The following is a 17,495-nucleotide window of genomic DNA, read 5'->3' as shown; positions in this document are numbered from 1 at the left end:
GCAAAACAGAGTTGTTTTGGAGGTTTTGCTGTCGCGCTGGCTGAGGTGCTGGGGATGTGAAGCTGAGGTGCTACAGCACCGCCACTGGCCAAATGGTGCAATTGCAGCGTGACATGTTGACATCTGCAGTTTTGACAGAAATGTGGACGTCAGGTGAGTCAATGGACTTTTAGCTTGGCCGTTGAATCTCTCACGCGGCGGATCCTGCCAAGACGGGGCCGGGAAAACTCTGGCCCCAAGTTATTCCGGACATTTTGAAAAGAACTCCATGCATGCTGCAGGTCTGAAATGAAAAGAAAAAGAAGTGACTGAAAGTACTCAGCGGATCAGGCAGCATCTGGAGGGGAGAGAGGAATAGAGTTGACATTTCAGGTCATCATCATTAATCTGATTATTTCCAGCACTTTCTATTTTCAGAATGACAAACTTGGCTCACAGGTGTGACAAAACCATGACAATAGGAAGTATAGTTAGGTAAACAGGAAACTGTGACAGATAAACAATATTTTCAGTAAGTGCATTCCTGGGCGTGTATTGTTACGATCCCAGTTGGTGTTCTAACTGGACGGGAAGATCCCGGAATGGAACCCTGACTCAAAAGACCCCCATAACCTTTACTTCTTAAAAAATAAAACATGGATGAACAGAGTCACATGACCCCTAATTGATTTTAATCACATGAAAACAAGCATTCATTAAACATGAAAAAATGGGTTGTGATACAATACTCCTTTACTCCCACTTATTTTAGCAAATGCACACAGATTTTAAGATTAACATGGATTACAAAGTACACCTTAAGCTAGAATGGTCTCAGTAACACAAAGTCCCTTTAAGCACACAGATTGTCTGTGGTCAAATACACACTCTGCTCTGAACCCAAGTTAGTGTCTGTGGATTTCTCCTCCGAATTCCCCCAGATTATTGTCACATGAGAGTTTCCAAACATCACTACCCAAACACGCTTTAAAATCTTACTGTCACAATAATGCTTTCCCTTAGCGGTTTGCATTCTGAAATCCAGTCCAGGTTTTCCAAATGACTCTTTTAAACAAAGCTTCCACTCCACTTCCAACAGCAAATCTCTTATACAGGTTTTACACCACCCCCTTTAGGAATTCTTTGAATTGACTGTTGTGCAAATGGTTCACAATTGCTTTAACTCTTGATTCCTAGAATCTAGCAAAATGGCATCAAACTTGTGATTTACCTCCAAGTCTGCTTTCCCATTTTAAATCTGGTTACTGCAATTGTCTCTTTAACTCAGAACTTTTTGTTTACTCTTCCTTGAATACTTCTGAACAGTACATTGGTCTCTATTCTCTTCACTTCATTCATCTTAAGGCAGTCTTTCCATCCCTATTTTCTGGTTATGTGAACCGTAACTGGTTTTTTAGTAAGCCTACCTCTTTGCATCTCCCAACCTGTCCCATTTTTCTCATGGCGGAGTCGAGAGGTTGTGTCTTTCCTGGTGTCCTTGAACTGCAATATAGCCAGCTGAAACTAAAACTTAAAAAGCTGTTCTACCTTACAAGGCCTCCCAGTTGCTAAGCAAACGCTGCGGGTTTACTTATTCCTTATATTGTAATCCTTTGTAAGCAGTTGGACCTGAACCAACCCTCAGATACAAACACCCTTGTCCAGCATGAATCTAACCAAGAGGCTTTACCCTGCCTTTCACGGAAACATGAGAAAAATGTGGCGGGGTTCTCCGTTGAGAAGAATATGTTCTCCCGCCGGAGCTGAATTGCAAGCAGTTTACGATCTCCCTGGGAGCGCAAACCGATAATCAATTCCGTATTCTTTGCCATGTAAATTTATGCATGGTGTGGAATACGAGGGATTGCCGGGGAATCCTGCGATCGGCCCACAATCTTGAGCAGGAAGCCTGATAGCGAGGTCTTGTAGCTGGCCACACCAACCCCCACATCACAAATCGGCTGTGGACCACCCCCTCCACCTCCCCCCTCACTGCACAGCAGTCCCCAACCCCTGTGTTTCCTGGGTTACGCCCCCTACCCACAACTACAGGGATAAGATGACCCGCCCCCTCCAGGGACGCCTGTAATAGGGAGACCCCTCCCACAGGTACCCCTGTAATAGGGAGACCCCACCCACAGGGACGCCTGTCATAGGGAGACCCCACCCACAGGGACGCCTGTAATAGGGAGACCCCTCCCACAGGTACCCCTGTCATAGGGAGACCCCACCCACAGGGACGCCTGTAATAGGGAGACCCCTCCCACAGGTACCCCTGTCATAGGGAGACCCCACCCACAGGGACCCCTGTAATAGGGAGACCCCTCCCACAGGTACCCCTGTCATAGGGAGACCCCACCCACAGGGACCCCTGTAATAGGGAGACCCAACCCACAGGGACCCCTGTAATAGGGAGACCCCACCCACAGGGACCCCTGTAATAGGGAGACCCCACCCACAGGGACCCCTGTAATAGGGAGACCCAACCCACAGGGAGCCCTGTAATAGGGAGACCCCACCCACAGGGACCCCTGTAATAGGGAGACCCCACCCACAGGGACGCCTCTCATAGGGAGACCCCACCCACAGGGACACCTGTAATAGGGACAGCCCACCCACAGGGACCCCTGTAATAGGGAGACCCCACCCACAGGGACCCCTGTAATAGGGAGACTCCTCCCAGAGGGACCCCTGTAATAGGGAGACTCCTCCCAAAGGGACCCCTGTAATAGGGAGACTCCTCCCACAGGTACCCCTGTAATAGGGAGACCCCACCCACAGGGACGCCTGTCATAGGGAGACCCTACCCACAGGGACCCCTGTAATAGGGAGACCCCACCCACAGGGACCCCTGTAATAGGGACAGCCCACCCACAGGGACCCCTGTAATAGGGAGACCCCACCCACAGGGACCCCTGTAATAGGGAGACTCCTCCCAGAGGGACCCCTGTAATAGGGAGACTCCTCCCAAAGGGACCCCTGTAATAGGGAGACCCCACCAACAGGGACCCCTGTAATAGGGAGACCCCTCCCACAGGGACCCCTGTAATAGGGAGACTCCTCCCAGAGGGACCCCTGTCATAGGGAGACCCCACCAACAGGGACCCCTGCAATAGGGAGACTCCTCCCAAAGGGACCCCTGTAATAGGGAGACACCACCAACAGGGACCCCTGTAATAGGGAGACCCCCTCCCACAGGGACCCCTGTAATAGGGAGACCCCACCCACAGGGACCCCTGTGATAGGGAGACTCCTCCCAGAGGGACCCCTGTAATAGGGAGACCCCCTCCCACAGGGACCCCTGTAATAGGGAGACTCCTCCCAGAGGGACCCCTGTAATAGGGAGACTCCTCCCACAGGGAGCCCTGTAATAGGGAGACTCCTCCCACAGGGAGCCCTGTAATAGGGAGACCCCACCAACAGGGACCCCTGTAATAGGGAGACCCCACCCACAGGGACCCCTGTAATAGGGAGACTCCTCCCAGAGGGACCCCTGTAATAGGGAGACTCCTCCCACAGGGACCCCTGTCATAGGGAGACCCCCTCCCACAGGGACCCCTGTAATAGGGAGACCCCTCCCAGAGGGACCCCTGTGATAGGGAGACTCCTCCCACAGGGACACCTGCAATAGGGAGACCCCCTCCCACAGGGACCCCTGTGATAGGGAGACCCCTCCCACAGGGACCCCTGTAATAGGGAGACCCCACCCACAGGGACCTCAGTATTAGGGAGACTCCTCCCACAGGGAGCCCTGTGATAGGGAGACCCCTCCCACAGGGACCCCTGTGATAGGGAGACTCCTCCCAGAGGGACCCCTGTAATAGGGAGACTCCTCCCACAGGGAGCCCTGTAATAGGGAGACCCCTCCCACAGGGACCCCTGTAATAGGGAGACCCCTCCTACTGGGACCCCTGTAATAGGGAGACCCCTCCCACAGGGACCCCTGTAATAGGGAGACCCCTCCCACAGGGACACCTGTAATAGGGAGACCCCCTCCCACAGGGACCCCTGTGATAGGGAGACTCCTCCCACAGGGAGCTCTGTAATAGGGAGACTCCTCCCACAGGGAGCCCTGTAATAGGGAGACTCCTCCCACAGGGACCCCTGTAATAGGGAGACCCCCACCCACAGGGACCCCTGTAATAGGGAGACCCCACCCACAGGGACCCCTGTGATAGGGAGACTCCTCCCACAGGGACAACTGTAATAGGGAGACTCCTCCCACAGGGACAACTGTAATAGGGAGACTCCTCCCAGAGGGACCCCTGTCATAGGGAGACCCCCTCCCACAGGGACCCCTGTAATAGGGAGACCCCACCAACAGGGACCCCTGTAATAGGTAGACCCCTCCCACAGGGACCCCTGTAATAGGGAGACTCCTCCCAGAGGGACCCCTGTAATAGGGAGACCCCACCAACAGGGACCCCTGTAATAGGGAGACTCCTCCCACAGGGAGCCCTGTAATAGGGAGACTCCTCCCACAGGGAGCCCTGTCATAGGGAGACTCCTCCCACAGGGAGCCCTGTAATAGGGAGACTCCTCCCACAGGGAGCCCTGTAATAGGGAGACTCCTCCCACAGGGACCCCTGTAATAGGGAGACTCCTCCCACAGGGAGCCCTGTAATAGGGAGACTCCTCCCACAGGGACCCCTGCAATAGGGAGACTCCTCCCAAAGGGACCCCTGTAATAGGGAGACCCCACCAACAGGGACCCCTGTAATAGGGAGACCCCTCCCACAGGGAGCCCTGTAATAGGGAGACTCCTCCCACAGGGACCCCTGTAATAGGGAGACTCCTCCCACAGGGAGCCCTGTAATAGGGAGACTCCTCCCACAGGGAGCCCTGTAATAGGGAGACCCAACCCACAGGGACTCCTGAAATAGGGAGACCCCACCAACAGGGACCCCTGTAATAGGGGCGAACCTAAGGGTCACCACGCCTCAGGCGAGGGGTGGGGTTGAGAAGGCTGGGCCTTCATGAATAACCTCAGCCGGTACAGGAATTGAACCCGAGCTGCTGGCCTTGTTCACAAACCAGCTGTCTCGCCAAGTGAGCGAATCTGGCCTATCAATCTCAGTCTTTAGATTGACCTTAGCTGCAGGGTCAGGGAGAGAGGGTTCCAGATTTCCGCTGTCTTTTATGTGAGCGTTCTTAATCCCTGAACATTCTAGCTCTAACTACCCCCCCACCCCCCTCCCGCCGCCGCCACCCTATGTTCTGGACTCCACCATCAATCTCTCTCTATCTGCACTGTTGAATCTTTCTGATCATCTTCAATTAATCTTCAGCTTCCTTTGGTCCTGGGTGGACGTGGACCATTTATAAACATGGAGAGGCTCCTGCCACGAGGCTAGACAGGGCCAGTTTCCACCCGTGCGGAACTCAATCCAAGTGAGTTCATTATTGGTTCATTAACTTCACAGGTGGTCTACACTGAGTTCAAAGTTGTTTAATCCCAACTATTTGCCAATTCTGTGCCCGTTGTTACACCTAATCTGCCCTTTGGTGTGTTGTTTGCGTTGGTTAATTCAAATCATTGGATGGCTTGTTAACAAGTCCTAGTAATTAGGAGAATAGAGGTGCAATTAAATGTAGTAGATTGCACGATATGAGACAGCCGCCTATACGATCCTTTAATAATTCAAACTCATTAAAACTCATTAATGAAATGAAAGGAGTTTTGATTAGTCCCACGTGGGGAGATCAGAAACAGGGCAGTTTCTGTATGTTGCTAATACAGTGGAGTCAGAGGGCGGGATTCTGCATTGCCCAATGCCAATATCGTAATCGGCGATCGGGCGGAGAATCCCTTTTTACGGTGGAATCGGAGGTGGTGCCTCTTTTCGGATGCTCCGCCCCCTCCAAATCGGCATCATCAAGGAGCACCGTCGTTGGGACGGCCTCAGGAAGTTACCTGAAGGCCCTCCCCCGATGCTCCGCCCCCGATGGGCCGAGTTCCCGACCGCGCGATTGACGTGTGGTCCGAGCGGTCAGCAACCCGGCGTGGGGGCTGCGGACTGTGTCCAGCACCACTACAGTTGGGAGGGAGCCATGCTGCTGGCCGGGGTGGCTTCGTCGTGGACTGGTGGGGGGTGACTCGGGGGTGGCAAGGGGTATCCGGGGGGCCGCTATCTGGCAGGTTGGGTGCGAATGCGGCCGGCGCCATGTTGTACGGCGCCACAGCTGTAGGTCGTCGCCGTGCACATTGCTACAGACCCGGCAATCCTCCAGGCATATATATCGGGACGGCCATTCGTTTTAGGCGGTGTGGCTGGTAGCCCATCACCGATCGGAGGATCGGTGCTGGGGCCTCGCCGATTGTTTCATCGTAAAACTAGACGGTTCCTCCGGACATAGCCTCAAAATCAGAGAATCCAGCCCAAGGTTTCCTCCAATTGAGTGTCGAGGAGAGCAAATCAATCCATTCATACCCCTTCCACATTTCCACTCACTTTCATTCTGCGAGGACTCGAGTGTACTGAACAGATCGTACAAGCAATTAGCATCCTGTACAACTCATCTTCAGATCCCATGTCCTGCCCATGTCCAGCTCCATCTCAACTCTTCATCACTGTGACAAATGGAGGATTTTTGGAATATTGGCTTCTAAAAATTGGGACAATTTAAGGGTTAACGGCCGAGGGTCATAGTGTGCTTGACTGCAGTGGTCATGTTATTTTGAAATAGGTTATTGTTTTATAAAGGCCTGGGAGCTTCTGTGAGCCAGAAATTGACCAAAGGAATGTGGTTTTCAATCTGGGCTAATGCACAGTGGTTTGACTGGGGGAAAGTCCCTGGGGAGTTAATGTACTTTCAGTCTGTACAATTAATTTGTTATTCCGCTTGGGGGAGATGATGTGGCTGCTGGATGGAACCAAAGAATTCGGAGAGGCAGTTTTGGAGATCCCTTTGGAGAGAGATGGGTTTATTCAGATCTGACTGAGTCCACAATTCTCTCACAGTAGGATAGTTATAAAGGAGTAATAATATTTAGAGCAGAGCGGACTTTGTCGGGCAACAAGGAAGAAGCTGAAACACACCAGGGGAACCAGCTTTTTGAAGATATTCAGCCAGAGTCTGAAGGGGCCCTAATAGGAACCAAATCTATTTTGTAAAGGAAGTATTACTCTAGGCCATGCTGATTTTAAGATAGATTGAGAGTTGTATGTTTCTTTTCTTGTTGTTTAATTGTGAATTAAGTAGAAGTAGTAAGTAGTGGTTTAAGGGAGTAATTGTTAACTGTTATTTTTAGGTGTTAAGTTTAAGATTGTATTAATAATAAAGTTTTTTACAAATCCCGATTGCTTCATCCATTCACTCCTGGAGGGAATCATTCTTTCCACACAGTCTTACAAATAAACTAAAATATTGGCCCAGTATCCTTGCCACTGTTGGGTTTTGGTCTGGGATTGTAATAAAACTGGGGGCTCTTAACCGGGATCTTAAGTATAATTATTTGGTTTGGGGTTACTGAACTTAAAGACAGTGGGTGTATGTGGAACGATTGCAGTCTTCCAGGTCTTTAAATTTAATTAGGGAGTGATTGGAGATGGCCCTTTGAGTTGCAAAACCTATCCAAGATGTGGGAGCGATTACCCGGGATGGTTTACAAAGGGAGACTAAAGCAAAACGTTTAGGGTTTTGCGAAGAAGCAGCCTTATCTAAAGGGGTGAGATAACACAAGCCGTAACTCAATATTTAAATTTGCCAGAGACACAGCCTGGATCAGTGGAATTAGCCAGAATTCAATTACGAAGAGAAATGAAGAACTTGGAATTAGAAGCAAAGGAAGAGGAGGAATTGGCAGCGGCAGAATGAAAGGAAAAAGAGAAGGCAGAAAAGGAAAAAGAGCGGGCTTTTCAAAAGGATGTGGAAGCTTGAGGTGGAAATGGAAAGATTAGCAAAGGAATAAAGAGAGAAGGAAAAGAGAGAGAATTTGAACTTCGGAATCTGGCAGTGCAAGGAGAGAGTCAATTCAGAAGGTTGGAGTGAAAGGCAGATGCTGAGGAAGGTCTACAGGAAGAAGAAATACTTCCTTGTCAAAAGCTTTGTCAGGATATTTTTAAATATGTGCAAGCACTGCCAATATTTGATGAGAAAGATGTGGAAGCCTTTTTCGTCTCATTTGAGGAAGTGCTAAACAATTGAATTGGCCAAAGACCATGTGGGTAGTGTTAGTTCAAACAATGTTGGTAGGTAGAGCAAGTGAAGCTTTTGCATCACTATTAGAGGAGGTACCTATGTATTATGATGAGTTGAAGAAAACCATATTAAGTTGATATGAACTGGTTCCAGAGGCCTACAGACAAAAATCTAGGAAAACAAAGATCTTAGAAATCTAAGGGAAGAACCAGATCAGACATTGCAAGGGCCCTTCCCATTTGTTCCTGTTTATTACCTGAATTCATGTTTATTTTATTTTTGAGTTACATTTTGATCCACCTAATGCACCCGTTGTTTAATGCACCTGTGATTTAAGACAAAGTAGTCTCTGCCTATAATTCAAACAGAGGTTTCTGGAAGGCTGTGCTCTTTTAGACTGGTGATTGGAGATTGGCTGGCATCAATGATGACTCAGTTTGATTGATTAGACTGGTGGCTAATTATTTGGACCAAAAGTCTGTGCTCTGCCCGATAACGGGCGGTGATTGGATCTGATCTCACCGGAATGTTTCAGAGGTTCAGGGGTTGAGTTTTGGTGTCGGTTTGACCACTGGCAGACGTGAGGAAGGACCGCTGTCCTCACCCCTTTCCGATTGCTCCAGAAAGGTTGTGTTTCTGAACCAGCAGGGAGCCTGGATGAATCTATGTACACGGGAACCATTAATGCCTGTAAACAGGGGAGAACCGATCAACTCTCCAGAAAAGGCAAAGGCCTGAGAATAAGCCACATACTGAAAGCAGAGTTTGATGTGAAGCCAGGGGGTCTCACCAGGAGGAAGACATTTCGAAAAGGCAGCGAAGATCATTACAGGTTGTCAACCAAGGACTTTAATCAACAATGTGCTGGAAGAAAAACCTGCTACAGACCCACTATTGGAGGCAAAGACTATTTCATCCCTATTATCCCCCCTTCCCGCTTCTGTGTTTGTGTGCCTCGTGGCAAGGTAGCACAGTGGTTAACAATGTTGCTTCACAGCACCAGGGTCCCAGGTTTGATTCCCGACTTAGGTCACCGTCCGTGCAGAATCTGACGTTCTCCCCGTGTCCGCGTGGGGTTCCTCCGGGTGCTCCGGTTTCCTCCCACAAGCCCTGAAAGACGTGCTTGTTGGGTGAATTGGAAATTCTGAATTCTCCCTCAGTGTACCCAAACAGGCGTTGGAGTGTGGTGACGAGGCGATTTTCACAGTCACAGTAACTTCATTGCAGTGTTAATGTGAGCCTACTTGTGACAAAATAGATTATTATTATTGTGTGTGGGGGTAGAGGGTGGGACAGGTAAGGGGATAATAATTTCACTCTGTGTTATCCAAGACTATTTGCGACATGATTAATTGTTATTCTTGTCATAAGTAAACAGTAAATAATTTCAACTTACAAACCTTGTGACTATAATCATTGGGCAGCTAAGGGCCAAAAATGTCAGGAATTTTTATAAGATTTATTGGTTAATTCACTCGTGTTCACTGAGACACATCAGTTGAACGAGCTATTTAAAGATATTCAACCAGAGTCTGAAGGGGTTCTAATAGGAACCCAAACTGTTCTGCAAAGCAAATATTACTCGCTGCCCTGCTTTTTTATGAAAAATTATGTTTCTTTTCTTGTTGTTTAATAGGGAATTGAGTAGTAGTATAAAGGGGTAATTGTAAGCTGTTCTTTTCAGTTGAAGTTAAAGAGTTTAAGATTGTATTCATAATAAAGTTTTTGGAAAACAAATTCCTATATTTGTTATGCAATCATTCCTGGAGCGAATCATTTTTCCCGCACCGACTTACAAAATAAACTAAAATATTGGGGTTTTGGTACAGTCTCCCAGCCACTGTTGGGGTTTGGTCTGGGATTGTAATAATCACCAAAACTTTTGTCTTGTATTTATGTTTCCCTTGGATGGACTGATCTCAATGTCCCGCTTGGTGTCTTCCCATCTTCCATCGGCTGTGAAGCTCAGCTTGCCCAGGATTCAGCCACTCGTACCCAGTCCCGCTCCCTCCCTCTGACCAGCATCGGCTCGCTGTGCTCCTCCTCCGCCTGTCCTTCCGTGATTCCCTGCTGTCCGATGCCTTCACCCGGCTCCAGCTCACTCCCCTCTCTCATCCTTCGGTTCCAATCGTTGGCAGCTCTCTCTCCCTCTCGTTCTCTCTCTCTCTCCCTCTCCCTTCTCCCCATCGTTTGCTGGCACATGCGCCAGCGGCAACCTCAGGAACTACCTCCTCCATCTCTCCGCATATTAAAAACACCGAAGCACCCTTTGGAATTCTTGCACAGCGGGTTGCTGTTCATTCTCCTGTGGCTTCTCTGTGAGGACTTTTACATCAACATTCGCAGCTGTCCTGGTGGCTGTAAACTCCTGTCGCAGGGTCTTTATCCCCGCCTCTGTCCTGTGCCACCGCATCCAAATGCCCCACCCTGTCCTCACAAACAACATTGAGATAATGTTGAGGAATGTGTTAACTGGGATAGACCCCGGTTCTGCAGAACCCTTGCAAACACACCTTTAACATCCCATTCGATAGACATCCCGACGGTGCAGCGTTTTCCTGGTGCTGGGAGCGTAGGTGGGGATTTCTCTGCTCGAGTCTGTGGAGTGGGAATCGGACCCACAGTTGGCCGACTCAGAGACGAGAGTGTTACCCGCTGACTGAGCCAAGGATGAAAGTATTTTCATTCGGATTCAGCACAGGTCGGAGCCTTGGAGCAGGAATATCTGTTGCTTGAAGCAGACGAGTAAGCTTGTTGGGTGTTCAGTACAAGGGCCGAGGCAGCAGACCTGTCACCGACAGAAGCTCCCAGTGCTCATTAACAGCTCGGCAGCAGATGGTGATGTGTGGCACTCAATTCCTGCTCTGCTGCCGAGCTACTGCTCCTTGCACCATTTGTGATTTGCGGCACACCTGTGCCATTCTAGTAAACAAAGAGGGCAATAGTAAAGAGGGCGGTATGGTGGCACGGTGGTTAGCACTGCTGCCTCACAGCACTGGGGACCCAGGCTCGATTCCAGCCTCGGTTGACTGTCTGCGTGGAATCTGCACTTCTCCCCGTACCTGCGTGGGTTTCCTCCGGGTGCTCCGGTTTGCTCCCACAGTCTAAAGATGTGCAGATTAGGTGGATTGGCGACACTAAATTACCCCTTAGTGTCCATAGATATGCAGGTTGGGTGGGGTTACAGGGATTGAAGGGGGGGCTCTGGTAGAGTGCTCTTTCAGAGGGTCGGTGTAGACTTGAGGGGCCGAATGGCCTGCCTTAGTCAGACGGGTGAGAATGTGCAAACTCCACACGGACAGTGACCCAGAGCTGGGATCGAACCTGGAACCTCGGCACCGTGGGAAGCAATGCTAACCCCTCACCTCTCTCCCTGTGACTCCCCCACCCCCACCAACCCCCACATGACTTGCCCGCAGCCTGCCTCACTCCGTGATCCCGGGACTCCAGACCCTGTCCTTCCAGCCTGTTATTCAGGGTGGTGTAATATTGAGGTTAGAACGTGCCTGGTCCAATAGGAATGAAAAGCCGCTCTTTAATAATGGTGAATTGGCTCCAATCTCAGTCAGAAGTCTTCCAACACCAGGTTAAAGTCCAACAGGTTTATTTGGAATCACTAGCTTTCGGGGCACAGCTCCTTCCTCAGGTGAGTGAAGAGTGCTCCGAAAGCGAATGACACAAAACAAAAGTGGTGTTGTACGACCTCTTACTGTGCCTACCCCAGGCCAATGTCGGCATCGCCACATCGCAAATAACCTTGCCCTTGAACATTCTCGAACATGAATAACCTCGCCTCTCGCCTGAGGTGCGGTGACCCTTGGTTTAAATCACCACCGGGTCAGCTCTTCCCCCTCACTCAAAGGGGAAAGCAGCCGATAGTCATTTGGGACCATGGGGACGGCTTAATTCTTGAACAGCTTCATTTTGTTTCCCGGCCATAATGACCGTCGTTTGAAGGAACCACGGCCTGGATTCCACCACCACCGCCCCCCCCCCTCCCCCACCCCCACCCCCACTCTCTCCTCCTTCCCCCCCCCCCCCCCCCCCCCCCAAGCACAGAGTCAGGATCTTTCCTGGCTCCTCGAGCCCAACCCAGGAGAAAGTGCCCTGGAAGTTGGGGTTATCGTTCCTGGGTGACGGTGTTCTGTAGGGCACGCCACTCGGCGATGGGTGATGGGTGGGTTGCTGGGTCCGGAGACAATCTGGATGGGAGACCTACCTCAGTGCAACAGCGCTGTGTCGAGGTTTTCGGGGGCAGGAGGGGTAAAAAACCAGAAAGGCGTAAATCAGCCCTCATCCCTCACCTGCCACACATTCCCTAAGCCCCATCCATGCCAGTCCTACAAACCCCCCTCCCCCAGGACCCTTATACCCTCTCTGCCAACTTAACACCCTCTAGCCCCCACATTCCCAATGTCAGTGCATGCCCCTCCACCCACCCCATAACTCTTTATAGACCTTTAACAACTTTGTGCCAAGTCATGTCACCCCATGCCTCACCCACCCAAAACCCTCGCATCCACCATGCCAACACTCCAGGTATCCACCATGGGTGGACATCAGGACCCCCCACCCTGCTGAGATTAAATAAAATAGTACCACGGTTATGTTGCAGGATATATTTTTAACAGAAAGTGTTCTCATTCATGAAAGTCATTAACTCGATTTACATTCCTTAAACTACATTATCCCTTATAACAACAAACATTTTGTGAATTGCATAATCCCTTATAAAAACAAACATTGCAATTCATAGTCCAACTTCGAAGAGTCAATAACCGTTTGGAGCTATCAATCGAACTCCGAAATGGCGAACACCGTATTGTCTTAATGAACCTTTGTGAAATCAGTCATGCAGCTCTTGTCCAGTAATGGCAACCATAGGACTTATGTCAATAGACAGTGAAATAACAAGCAATAATTTTTTAACACTCTAGACAGCTTTTTTCAAAGAGTTAAAGATCAGAAGTTTTAAATACCTTGGCAGCTTGACAATTCCTGTGGATGGTTCATCTTGATACTTTTGACAATTGTTTTGACAGTTCCAATGAGTTCCAATGAGTTCCAATAAGATGCATTTTGTATGCACATTCATGTCTACCTTTATATACTCCAACGGGGTACCTGACCTCCCCCAAAGGTATCACAGGACCATATCCAAAGCTCTCCAAAGGGTACTCCGGCTATCCAAATGTATCCGTAAAGTTCAGACCAACTCCTACCAGCTCTTAATCTGCGCATGTTGGGGTTCAGACACCTCTCCTACCAAAATGCATTTGCAAATCGTGTATGTGGAAATCCCAACCCAGGCCCATTCCTGCCCTTGTGAAAGTGGGAAGTGCTGTGATCGGGGGTGGGACTTGCAAACAGCAAATGTGACGATGACCAGATCATCGGTTTGGATGACGTTGGTCGAGGGATAGGTATTGGCCAAGTCCCTGCCAATAATTGCCCTGGTCGTCTTTGACATATTGATCTTTAATGATCACATTTAGAGGGCAGACAGGGCATTGGTTCGATATCTCTTCTGGAACATGGACACCCAAAGGCTCACTCCGCTGGGAGACTGTGTGCTCCGGTCCTGGTGCTTGTACGCGAACCCTTAGCCTTCAGGCCTTGAGGGGGCCAGGGGGAGGCGGAGTTACCATCTACTGAGCTGCCATTGGCTGTGTTTCTTGTTCTGGGACTTGAACCCACGCTGCATTGAGCCATACTCAATGTCGAGCAATCTCAGATGGGCCTGGGTGACACCTTATACTGGTTAAGCTTTGCTGCTGTAGGGAAATCAGTCACCTCCCCCCTAACCTTCCCAGTGTATTCCCTGTGTTTGTACGTTGCATTGATTTTCCATCACAAGCTGATTTCTTCCTCTACTGTTTTGTTTCCTCTCCGCAGACTCTTTTCCCAAGTCCCGAGGAAGGCTGGGAAATCTACAGTTCCGCCCAGGACCCCGATGGGAAGTGCGTGTGCGCGGTGGTGGCCCAACGGAGTATGTGCTCACGTGACGCGCGGAGTAAGCAACTCCGACAGCTGCTGGAGAAGGTACAGTGAGGGCATTATTTTATAGGGGAGATGGAATGGTTTCCCTCTGACTACCGCCTCTGGCAGAAGCATTGAAAATAGGGACAGGAGGAGGCCATTCGGCCCTTCGATGTAATTCGATATGATCCTCTATCTCAACATTCCTTGAACTACATTATCCTCTATGACAACAAACATTTATTCAATTGCATAATCCCTTATAAAAACAAGCATTGCAATTCATAGTCCAACTTCGAAGAGTCAATAACTGTTTGGAGCTATCAATCGAACTCTGAAATGGCCCGCTCTCTCCCCATGCCCCTTGCCACACTTAGAGTCTAGAAATCTACCTCTTTCCTCATTAAATGTATTCAGTGACTTGGCCTCAACAACCTCCATGGTCAAGAATTCCACAGGTTCGTCACCCGCTTAGTGAAGAGGTTTCTCCTCATTCACTCCAGTGAAGACAGGCCCAGATGACCCAATCTCTCCTCGTACGACAATCCCGCCACCTCAGGAATCTGTCCGGTGAACATTCGCCGAACACCCTTTACTTGAATAAGGAGACCAACTGCTCACAATGGTTCACTGATGCACGAGGACACCCAGGTCCCTTTGTACCTCACCATCTCCCAATCTATCCCCATTTAAATAATACTCTGCCACTTTGTTTCTCCGTCTGAAGTGGATAACCTCACATTTATCCACGTTACACTGCCTCTGCCATGTGTTTGCTCACTCGCTCAACTTGTCTAAATCACCTTGATGCCTCTTCACATCCTCCTCAGCACTCACATTACCACCACGTATTGTGTCATCAGCAAACCTGGAAACGTTAATTTTAGTTCCCTCTTCCGAATCATTGATGTATATTTGAATAGCTGGAGCCAATTCGAAAAAGGCTCATTTATTCCGAAGGGTTCGCGTACAAGCACCGGGACTGGAGCACTCTGTTTCGTAAATCCATGCCAATCTATTGCCCCCAATCCCATGCGCTTTAATTTTGCACACTAGCCTCTCGTGTGGAACTTCCTCAAAAGCTTTCTGGATAAATCCGAGTACGCCACATCCACTGGCCCAAGTTCCAGATCATAATTCCCCACGTCTCCCACGCTGGTTATTTTGTCAATAATCTTAAATCTGTGTCCTGAGGTTAACATTCTTCCTGCCAGCGGAAACAATTTGTCCCCGCCAAAGTCCCTTGATTAAATCTCACATCCACCCTCTCCATGGACTTGACGTCCTGCGACTGACTGAACAAGCTTCCCCCCAAGCTAGTGGATTTCGGAGGCCTTTGTCTCGTCACTCTCCTCTGTGCCTGAACCCACATCCCTAGGTTGAATGAATCATCCGATTCTGCGTTCCGTAAACTCTCCGCAGTAATAGCAGACTTCTTAAATCATTGTCGTGCTTGTATATTGCTGCAGATCTTTGAAAGGAGGAGATGAAGTACTTTGCAGGTTAATTAACAGGCAGGAGTCAGTGGGAAGTATGTTATTATTTCATATCTCCGGGGAATAGCATGCGTTTGGCAATGTTGACCCTGGTCGATTGCCAAATATCATTTAATTATCTCAATAATGTTATCAGTTATTTCTATTCTCAAACTATGTGACAATTAAATTGAAACCTTTCCTCGGTTTGGTAAACAGTCGGCTGTCATGTTTTATTTACGTACGGACCAGGTGACTGTGCAGAGTGGGGTGGGCCCAGGATGGAGAGGCCAATCCCCCTTCCGGCTGGTCCGTTGGGGGGGGGTGGTAAAGGTGGTTTTATTCTTTCTTGGGAGTTGGGTGTCACTGGAAAAGCTAGCTTTTGTCGCCCGTTTCCTAATTATCCTTGGGGTGATTGGGCAGTGTGATAATCCCAATGGATGTTCCGGGATCAGGACTACACGACTTCCCGTGGCCTCCCCGGAATATGAACTTCCCCTTTAAGACAGGCTGGCCTTCCCCTTTAAGGGAGCGGTGTTTCCCCCCCCCCCACTTGACAAGGAGAGCCTCGGTTGTACAGAAACCCGGGCCTAGCTGCAGGTCGGGGAAGGAGACCCTGAGGGGAGTGGAGGAGTATTGGAATTGTATCGAAATAAACCTTGTTCTGTAATTTCTAACTTCTGTCTATGCGTTCCACTGTGGGTCTGCAGGTAAGCCAGACCAGGTAAGGGCGGCAGATTTCCTGCCCTCCAGCCATCACTATCTAGCTTACAATTTCAGATTGATTTAATTGAATTGAAACTGAGTCCCTTTATGCGCTCTGACTCCAGCTCAGGAATAGCCTCACCTCGGAGGTGCAGAGGTAACGAGCCCCCAGAAACATTCCGCCAAACATCGCTGGATATCCTCAGTGCAGTCACGAAGGAGTGCCGCATTGTCAGAGGTGCTGTTTTTCAGCCAAGGGAGTAAAAGCTGAGGCCTGCCTGCTCTCTCGCTCTCTGGTGGACGCAGCAAGATCCCGCAGCACTATTTCGAAGAAGACTTCAGGTGCCCGGGTATCCCTGGAATTAATCTGGTCCACATCACGTTGCTGTGCGCTGGAGCGGGACTTGAGCCTGCCGACTTTCCGACTCCCGAGACCAGAGCGCCACCCACCGAGACTCCCGAAACAAGATTGTCCGGGTGGGCGGGAGGTTTAATTCCAAACACGTCAAACAAACATTTTTTGTTTGAGTCCCGGCAATTTTAACATTGATTTTTTTTTTTCATTTTCCTTTAGCTGCCCAGCCTATTACTATTTTTCATAACAGGCAGGAGGTCCAGATCCCGGGCTCCAAGGCCTGGAGTCTCCATCGTTCGAAACCGATATCGTAATCGGTGATCGGGTGGAGAATCCATTCAGGCGCTAAAATCGGGGGCGGCGCCGGTTTGTAGCCGGTTTCCGAGTCTCCGCTGCCTCTGAAATGGCATCATCGCATTGCGTGGCGCACGCCGTTGGAACGATGTTGGCGCGTCATCGGAAGGCCTTCCCATGATGCTCCACCCCCGATGGGCCGAGTTCGTGACTGTGGTCTGAACGGTCGGGAACCCGGCGTGGTGGCTGCGGACTGTGTCCAGTGCCACTGGTTGTGGGGTGGAGTGGGGGGGGGGGGGTTCTGCGAGGGCTGCGGAAACTGGTGGAGGGGGGGGGGGTGTCCAGGGAGTGTCCTGGTGTCCTGTGGGGCCGCATATGGCGGGCTGGGTCCACGCAAGGCCGGCGCCACGTTGCACAGCGCGGCCGCTGCAGGTCATTGCCATGCGCATGCGTGGCCAGGGATCCGGGCATTCGCCGGCTGCTTTTGGTGCAGGAGCCGAGTGGTTTTGGCATTCCAGCCCCATGTGTTCCTGGATATGGGATCGTGTCCCTATAGGTTGTGTACC

The 17,495-nt window shown here is 50.1% G+C and overlaps 1 protein-coding gene across 3 annotated transcripts in view; it reads left to right on the top strand.

Moving 5' to 3' along the window:
* The window catches only part of olfm2a (olfactomedin 2a), a 318,824-nt gene that overhangs the window by 213,552 nt on the left and 87,777 nt on the right, over positions 1-17,495 (top strand). For all 3 annotated transcript variants that reach the window (XM_038784865.1, XM_038784864.1, XM_038784863.1), the window contains exon 2: positions 14,017-14,163. In XM_038784865.1, the coding sequence (XP_038640793.1) occupies positions 14,017-14,163 (147 nt within the window). The remainder of the gene's footprint in view (positions 1-14,016; positions 14,164-17,495) is intronic.

The sequence above is a fragment of the Scyliorhinus canicula genome, chromosome 25, assembly GCF_902713615.1.
Source record: "Scyliorhinus canicula chromosome 25, sScyCan1.1, whole genome shotgun sequence".
NCBI classification, from domain to species: Eukaryota; Metazoa; Chordata; class Chondrichthyes; order Carcharhiniformes; family Scyliorhinidae; genus Scyliorhinus; species Scyliorhinus canicula.
The sequence above is the reverse complement of the archived record's forward strand: the minus strand, read 5'-3'. Positions and strand labels throughout refer to the sequence as shown.